A 9,285-nucleotide genomic window follows, 5' to 3' on the forward strand; every position below is an offset into this window, starting at 1 on the left:
TCCGGAGCCTGTGCTCCGCAACGGGAGAGGCCATAGCAATGACAGTCCCGTGTACCAGAAAAAAAAAAAGAATGGGCTTCCTGGAAGTTTCATCAGGCAACTCTGCAGCTTAAAATCCCTCAATAGCTTCCTAGTGCCTTTATAGAGTCCAGACTCTTCGCCACGCCCACTAGGCCCTGCCTAACTCTCCAAGCTCATTTTGCACCCGTCACCCCCCTCTCTCTAGCTCCGGGCATAGTGACCTCTCAGTTCTTCAGAGAAACCAAGCTTTCTCCTGCCACAGGGCCTTTGCACGTTCAGGGCAGGATGGCTCCCTCATCTACTTCTTCACACAGATAATCATCACCTAAGTCTTCCGGTCACAGTTGAAGCATCGCCACCTTCATGAGGGCCTCACAGAGATGAGGTCCTCTTGCCCTCATCCTGATCTCAAAAAGCCCTCTGGCTGTCCTCTTCATAACTGCCATCTCATACTATGATTATCTGTTTTCTTGTTTACCGGTTCACGGTGTCTTACCTGTGGCCCAGCACCCACCCCAAGGCCTGGATGGAGAAGCACTCAGCACATGTTCGTGGAATGGAAAGGGAGGGAGGGAAGCAGAAAGTGAGAGAACGGGGCCAGAGAGGGAGAGAGGAGAGAGAGATTTCGAAGAGAAGGGATGACAGGAATAAAGACACAGAAATGAGAGGCGGAAACACAGAGAGAGAATCTTGGCGGCTGAGAGGGACAGAGAGACACACAGAGATGAAAAGGAGGAATGCCAGAGAAAGGTAATAAGAAATGCAAGGGGGTGGGGGCAGAGACAAGGGCAGAGGCCCGGCAGGAACACGGGATGGTCTTAAAGGGGTCAGATACTGGGGCTGAGGCCCCACGGGCCCTACCATTGCCATTGGCCAGCTTCGCCAGGGTGACGATGACAAATTCTTCGGCGAGGTTGAGGGGCCTGAGGCAGTGCTGTAGCTCATAGACAACCAAGCTGAAGTGGTTTCGGGACAGGGCCACCAAGGTGTCGCTGGCCACCTCTGCCCTCACGTAGCCCTCCACCTCCAGGGGACGGGAGAGGGATGTGTGGCGTCACCACCTGCTCCAGCCCTGCTGGGCTCCCTTGGGCTTGCTCAGCGTACTCCTGCCCCAAGAGGTAACCGGACAAGGGCCTCGGGCATCCCAGGCCGCACCTACCAAGGCCCAGCCCCTGGGTCGGTGGGAGGCAGGGCTCTACTACCTGCAGCAACTCCCTCATCTCCTTGGAGGCGATGGTGGCCAGCCTCTGGACGCAGCACTCCTCCAGCTCCCCCTGCTGCTGGAGAACCTCCTGCAGGACGCTGTAGATGTTGACTTTGCCCTGAGTGGAAATCTGGGGAACGAGTATGGCGGGTGGGAAGGTCCTGGACGGGGCAGTAGAGGCTGTGAGGGACCCGGCCCTGCCAGAGCACACGAAGTCACACGTCCTCCCTCCTATGGGTCCTCCTCCCAAACAGTGCGAGATTATGATTTATAATAAGAAATTTATGTTTGGTCTTCATCCAGTTTCTGGCACAGAGCCCCTAAAATCTTTGGAATTTCCTAAGTGATGAGAGTGACAAAGGTGTCTTTTGTTATATTGAGATGATTTTTGGTCCACACCTAAGGATGGGGACTGGTTGGCAGGAGAACCAATCATCTGATTAGAGGATTGGAACTTTCATTCCCACCCACTTGACCTCCGGGGAGAAGAGAGAGGCTTTGGAAGTGGAATCGATCGCCAATGGCCAGTGATTTCATCAACCATGCCTAGATAATGAAGCCTCCATAAAAACCCAAAAGGGCAAGGTTCGGAGAGATTCTAGACTGGTGAACAAACAGAGATTTGGCGGGAGTGGCGTGCCCCGAGAGGCCCTGGAAACTTCGCGCCCTTTCCCAAACCCTCACCCTCTATGTCTCTTCCATCTGGTTGGTCCTGAGTTATATCCTGTTAAAATAAACTAGTATCTCGTAGGTAAAATGTTTCTCTGAGTTCTGTGAGCCACTCTCATAAATTAATTGAACCCAAGGAGGAGGTCATGGGAACCTCCAAACCATAGCCAGTTGGCCAAACTTACGATTGGCATCTGAAGCAGGGGCGGGGGTGGGGTCGTCTTATGGGACTGAGCCCTTAACCTCTGGGATCTGACACTATCTCCAGGTAGACAGTGTCAGAATTGAGTTAAATTGTAGCGCACCTAGCTGGTGTCAGAGAATTATTTGGTGGCGGGGGGAGCACCCACACATTGGCTTTGGATGCAGAATTATCATTGCCTCATCTGGTCGATGACCCCACCATCCTGAAACTGCCTAAGACTCTGACCCCGATTCCGCCACCTCTCACGCCACCCGCTCCCTTCCTCCCATCAGGCTCATGCAACTGGCCCTGTCAGTGTGGCCTGCAAACCTGTCCTCTCTCCACTGTTTTCAGCCCAGCATACTCAGCTAGGCAGGTGTCAAATGGTCAGCACACAGGGTCCTCCACAGATTTGGCACTGACCCTCTTGCAAGTCCAAGAGGACATCATCTATTTTGCTTCTTAGATAGCTCTTGTCACAAGGGCGGACTCCTCTCCACGGGGACTGTTACCTGCAAAACGCTCTGGGAAGATGGCCCCCTACCCTGGCTGGTAAGGAGGTCACTTACCAACAGTCAAGACCTTAGCAAATTGGGGGACCTCAAGAGAAGAGGAAGTCGATGAAATTTATATGTTCTATGAAGGACATCCAGTACGGAGAGTCTTGGCCTTTCTTTCCCAGTCTCGATACAGCAAGTAATAGGGGCTTGTAAACTCCAGTGAGAGATTCCTCATGAAAACTCCTGGACCGAAGAGAACCGTGTGGCCTTCGCTGCCTAGTCCGATGGCCCTTGTTTTCTCAACCTCTTCATTTTTTTTCTTTTTCATTGTCCCCTAAGGAGCCTTCTTAAGCGTTTTTTCCTAATTGCCCCCCACCATGAAAATGTAATACCACAAAGATATAATATAGCTGAGTATACATATCTGTGCTTTGTACATCAAAAACTAAAATACCCTTCGCACACGCCAACCCCCGCCCCCACTGCCGCAAGAACCAATTTTACCTGCTTTGGAGCAGTATCACCCCGTTGAGAATTCACGCTCTAGATTTTCAAGGCAAACTCAAGGAAGCCTAGATGTGTAGTTAACACTGTTGCTGCAGATATGTAAACAGCCAGGCAAATTATAATACGCCCAGCCTAATTTCTGCGATCGAAATTAATCTTTGGAGAGTATTTACGGGCGCAAGAGAAAAATTGTCAAAGACTTGGAAAGTGGCATAAAACAGGCAAGGGTGGCTTCCCAGAGGCGGGCTTGGTGCTGTCTGGCTGCCCCTGCAGGATCATCCGGCCTGTGGGAGTGTGTGCCTTTGATCACCTGTGATAGTCTAGGCTATGCTACGTCTCCACGGAGATAGAAGGTAAGTTTTAGGAAACTGACGCTGAAAATGATTCCTGTTCGTGACAACGCAAAGGAATTTTGTCTGGTAAAGAATGTAAATCTCTATAAGTAAAATTGTCATTTTAACAGATTTTAACATCTTACTGGTTCCTTCACTAATTAAAGAATAACTAAAATCTCGAACACAGGTCAAGTTACAAAATATGCCTACTTGTTTATCATCTGTTTATTGCCACTGATCATTTATCATGGCCTGGGTATTAACCATGGTTTTTAAAATTTTCTATATTTCCTGATGCTTTGACTTCTTGGGGCCTTGTGGGCCCTGGAGAGACTGCCCAGGGTTAGTCAACTGCTAGAGATGGCAAACAGCTCACCCACTCACGAGCAAGCTTGTCAAATACAAGCAAGCCATCCAGGCTCCACGTACCGGCCACCTCTCCTATCAGGCTCTCACGCTCTGGACCACTATACACCTGCTCTAATCACCCCAGGGCCAGGCACCAGACGACTCAGGGCGGCCCCTACACCCCAGACCTCACTGAAATTATCCACACTAGCCAATCCGACGTCTGCTCATCCTGCCTCGCCGGATCTTCCCCTACAGAAGCCACAATAAATGCTCCTGCATACATTTCCCCCTTGCTCCCTCTGCCTCCTGCCTGACTCTGGTTCCTCCTTGTGGGCCTGCATGGCATGGCGTGCCCCTGCCTCTTGGGATCTGTGAGTAACAGACCATCTTTTCAAGGGCAATCATCTCCTGAGCTGTTGGTCTCACTATACCTGAATAATAATAAAACCTATGTTTAAAAAGACTTTTGCAAATTCTTTGCCTATGCTCCTGGACCCCGACCTCCCTCAAGGCTGCTACGTATCTTCTTTCTATAAAATAAAACTTGCTATTAAGAATTCCTATAAGGACCTGCTCTGCTACCCACTCTCAAATGCTCAAGAATAGTCTAAAATTCAACAGCTCTCCAAGTGTGGTCCCCAGACCAGCAACAGTGTCACCTGGGACCTTGCTAGACATGCTGATTCTTGGGCTTCACCCCGTACCTACTGAATCAGAAACTCTCACGATGGGCCCCAGAAATCTGAAGTTTTAACAAGTCCTCAGGGGATACCGATGCTCTGGTCCAAACTCTACCCTGTCATACAAAGCCCACCATGATCTTGGTTACATTTTCCATCACCCCCATCAGCATCCTCTACCCCAGCCTCTGCCCCAGTAAACAGCCTGCCCACTGGCCAAGCACCCCTGCACCCTGCATCTGGTGTGTCTCTGTTCCCCCACATCTACCTGCTTCACCCCTGCTCAACATCTTTGCAACTCAGGTCACCTGCTCTAGAACGGTGACTCCCAAACCCACTGCGTCAGAATACTGAGGAGCTTTGAACACCTGTGAGTGGCCCAGGCCCCACTTGGGCCTCAAGGGTTGAGACCCTCATAGTCTGGTCATTGTCTGTACCCCAGAACCTAGCCTACATCCACAACAATCAGTAAATGTGTGCTGAGCAGCGGACGGACACGCAAACAGGTGGCCAGGCTCAGAGGAACGGCTGAGGGAGAGGAGGTCCTACCTCTGGTACCTGCAGGCACTGGGTGAGAGCGCCCATCACCACAGAGGGCTCAGTGGCGGCCCTCTCCCTGATGATCACTGAGGCCAGCATCTTCCGCATGTCAGGACCTGCCCCAGCAGCGTCCGTTTTGGTTGACTCGCTGTCCATGATGTTGAGGAGGTTTGTGACTTGTTGGAAGGTACCTGAGACAAAGGTGGCACAGGTGTGATGCCGAGATGACCATTACAGGGCTTGTTCCTTGTGATCTGGTCTCCCTGATACCTGCACAGCTCTAGCTCTGCCTGGGGCATGATTGGGCAGGGACCTTCCTATCCACTGTACAGATGGAGAACCTGAGATCTTGACCAAGACTTGCCCTCCAGGAGTTAGTGGCCGAAATGAGGCAGGAGTGCAGGGAGGGGGTGACTTTCTTACCACTGTCGTTTGGTTCCAGAGGTTCCAGGTCCTCTGCCTCCTCTGACACGTCCTCATTTGACTCTGTTGATGCTTCTGCCAGTCTCTTCCTCAAGCTCTTTTGAGATAATAAGATTTGTAAAATGCTTGGTGTGTCATCCCACCATAAGACGACCCCCCATGAGTCACACCCTGCATAACCCCCTTCCCTAGAGTGTGGGAGGAACCCATGACTTGGTTAGACCCATATTCTAGCCAATAGAATATGGCAAAAGCAATGGGAACCTCCCATGATGCGATCACCGCCATGATTACATTATGTCATATAAGACTACATCTTAGCAGACCGGAGAGAGATTCTCATGCTGGCCTTGAAAAGTAAACAGTGGTAATATAAACTGCCTATGGAGGGGGCCATGTCACAAGGAACTGAGGGCCTCAGTCCTACAACTACAAGGAACTGGATTCTGCCAACAGCCACATGAGCTTGGAAGAGGACCAAGCTCCAGAAAGGACGCAGCCCAGACAACATCTTGAGTGCAGCCTGTGAAACCCTAAATAAATGACCCCGCTAAGCTAAGCCTAGACTCCGGACCACGCAAACTGTGGCATAATAAACAGGTGCTATTTTAAGCAACTACCTTTAGGTAATTTGTCACACAGTGATCGATAGCTACACTTGGTTAGGAAGGGCCTTTCCTCCCTCTTTTCTGGACACTGAAAACTAATGATTAATGAGAAATGCCCCTCGGCAGGTCTCATCGCTCCTCTCAAGGGGCTCTCTCCACATCGGCAGCTTCTCAAGGGCTGACAAACACCAACACAGACATCAACACTGAGGGATAAAAGCTCCCAGATCCTTTTTCCTCCTGTCCGAAGTTCCTCAAACTCCATCCCAGGGCCCTTCACCATCCTGTGTTCCCTTCCTCCTGGGAATCCTTTAAGGAACAAGTCTGGGACCTAAACACTGACCTTTTCTCAGAGTTCTCTCCTGGATGGAACAAAAATACACCACAAGAAGAAGCTCCATTCTCTGCCTGATACACATCAATGGTAACATGGACAATGGCAGGTTGGGTTGACAAAGGAGTGAGACCTTCGGGCTCCTCAGTCGTAACTCAGACAGGGAACAGGTCCCCTGACAGGGTGGGAGGGTTTCACTAGAATCATCACCGTTGGGTCCCAGACCCTTGGAACTCTCAGATCCAACTGTCTCCCTGAGCTCTGAACCCAGGGCTTTGAGGAGTGCACAGAGCCCTGGGATTTAAAAAACCCACATTATTTTGTTAATCAACATTTCTGTCACCCATATGTGGGGTGAGGTACGGTGGCCTGTTTGGGGAAAGGAAATAGAGGGGGGGATTCACAGCCAAGTCCCCTGGGGATGTAGTGATAGGAGCCCAGGGTGGGGAGGTGTGAACTGGGCAGCTGGAGGAGATGGGGGTGACAGAGAGGTCCTGAGAAGAGGATTTCTCTTCCCCAAGGACTGGACAGCTTGCGGGATGGGGCAGTGTGGCCCTACTGACAGCCACTACATTTAGGTAATTTGCCACACAGTGATCGATAGCTACACTTGGTTAGGAAGGGCCTTTTCTCCCTCTCTTCTGGACACTGAAAACTAATGATTTATGAGAGATCCCCCTCGGCAGGTCTCATCGCTCCTCTCAAGGGGCTCTCTCGACATCAGCAACTTCTTAAGGGCTGACAAACATCAACACAGATGTCAACACTGAGGGATAAAAGCTCCCAGATCCTTTTTCCTCCTGAAGATAAAGAATTTCAAAGAAAGACAGGGCAGTGACACTGTTTCCCTGAACCAAAAGTGGGGCTCAAAGGATTTTTCTGTCAGTTGTAGCTGTGAAAGACAGTCCCGATCAACAGTCTGAGCAACAAAACAATGAATTTCTAGGCATTACAGGACAACAGATCAAGACCCAGAGCCACCTAGGTCTAAGACTGCTTAATTAAAATTCCCACTTAATTTCCCATTGCCCACACTGCCAAGAGGGAGCTCCTCAGCCTCTGCTTGTCACCTCTCATACCCCAGAGCTCATGACCCTCAGTAGCCCATTTCTACTTCACTGAATCCCGGTGGTTAGAAAACGAGCTTCCTCTATGTACTGCCAAACACTCATCCTCGCAAAATTCACGCATTTTTCCTCAGTCGGCCCTTTGGAGACATGTAAACCATGATGGAACAGACGCCAGAAGGCAGTTATAACATGCCCCTTCTTTCACAGTCCCCTTGGCCCTACCTCCCACTCCCTTCTGGGCCTTCTTTTCTGCTTCAAAGATTACTCAGTGAAATGGCTGCAATTCCATCCCACAGGCTCTGACGGTGTGCCTGCACCATGCAGCTAAGCTTGGCTCTCCTTGTTGTGGTGGATACAGAGGTGGGTAGGACACATCATTGCCCTCTGAGAGTCTGAAGACACAACACATGAAAGATTGTGGACTCAGAGCCAGAAGTGAATGTATCAGTTAGCCGTTGCTGTGTAACAAACTACCTCAAAATTGAATGACCGGAAACAACAGTTTATTATTGTTCACAAGTCTATGGGTCAGCCAGGTGGTTCCGTTGATCTGGGCTGTGTCCAGTCAAGCATAACTGGAGTCACTCATGCCTCTGTGGTAGCCAGTGGGTTAGATGAGGGTTGGCTAGTCTAAGATGGCCTCACACACATGCCTAGCGGTTGGCTTCCTATTGGCTGAAGTGACTAGGGTGATCAGGAACCATGGCTCCCATCATGCAACAGGGCTGGCCCAGGTTGTTCTCAGAGCATCTGGGCAGGTTTCCAGGAGAACGGGCAGACACACCAAGGCGTCTCAGGGCCTAGACTTGAACTGTACCTTTCACCTCTGCCACCTTCTAACAGCCAAGGGAGGTCACAGACCAGTCGGGCCTTAAGGGGTGGGGATATAGATTTCCCTCTTGATAGGAAGAGCTGCAATGTGACGTTGTGAAGAACATGGCTATCAGAAGGGGTGGAGGAAGGGGTCCTTTTCTATTATTATTACATATATGGTGAGTGTAAGCCGTGGCCAGAAGTGAGGTGCCCCAAACACGTTATCTAGAGAGGATGCTAAGAGGATGAGATCCAGGAGAATGAAGTGGGTTCTGCTTGGTTTTCCAAATGAAAATAGTTTTTTTCTGAGTATGACAGTAATATAGGACTCACATACAATGCACTCATAAACTCAGCCACTCTTAGTGCTGTCACTCAACTGAGCTTCCCACGTCTGCTTCTATGGGAACCAAACTGAAAAAAAGAAAACACGGTATTCGTAGAAACCTGTGAGCTTAAGTGCATGGAAGGCCCTGTAAGAAAGTGGAAAAAATGGAAATAGAGTATGTATACAGTGAACACATTTGGGGGCACCTTACCGGCTCTCAAGGCTCCCGCTTCCCTGACCCACAGAGTCACAGTTACGGGGTCCTGGCGGCCGCGGTTTTCCGTCTATAATCCCTCCCCCACCACTCCTGATTGGACAAGGAGTGGACACGTGATCCAGCTGGGCCAATCAGGTTCTTTCTAACAGGAATTCGGAACTCTGGGCAAGAGAGAATGCCGTCAGTCCCCTGTGGGGTCTTGGGGATGTCGGTTCCCGGGAATGAGGAGCAGGGAAGGCCGAGAGGAGAGGGAGCCCTAAAGCCGGCGCCCAGAGCATGCAGGGACGGGAGGGGGCCAGAGAGGCTCCACTCAGCTCAGCTCCTCTGGAGGCTTGGCCGTGAGCCTCTCACCCTTAGGAAGCACGTCTCCTTACAAAATGACCTCTTTTTTTGCTTAAGATATCCCAAGTTGGGTTCTCTTACTTGTAAACAAGAGGGTCTAAAAACTCGGAACATGGGGCTTCCCTGGTGGCGCAGTGGTTGAGAGTCCACCTGCCAATG

The 9,285-nt window shown here is 50.6% G+C and overlaps 1 protein-coding gene across 1 annotated transcript in view; it reads right to left on the reverse strand.

Annotated features, from left to right (window-relative positions):
* Positions 1 to 5,702, reverse strand: part of MROH2A (maestro heat like repeat family member 2A) — a 31,258-nt gene extending 25,556 nt beyond the window's left edge. Inside the window, 5 exon segments of the mRNA XM_073807881.1 lie at positions 883 to 1,045; positions 1,224 to 1,355; positions 5,001 to 5,182; positions 5,415 to 5,511; positions 5,697 to 5,702. Coding sequence (XP_073663982.1) covers positions 883 to 1,045; positions 1,224 to 1,355; positions 5,001 to 5,182; positions 5,415 to 5,511; positions 5,697 to 5,702 — 580 coding nt within the window.
* Positions 5,703 to 9,285: the final 3,583 nt, after the last annotated feature.

The sequence above is a fragment of the Tursiops truncatus genome, chromosome 7 (genome assembly GCF_011762595.2).
Source record: "Tursiops truncatus isolate mTurTru1 chromosome 7, mTurTru1.mat.Y, whole genome shotgun sequence".
NCBI lineage: Eukaryota > Metazoa > Chordata > Mammalia > Artiodactyla > Delphinidae > Tursiops > Tursiops truncatus.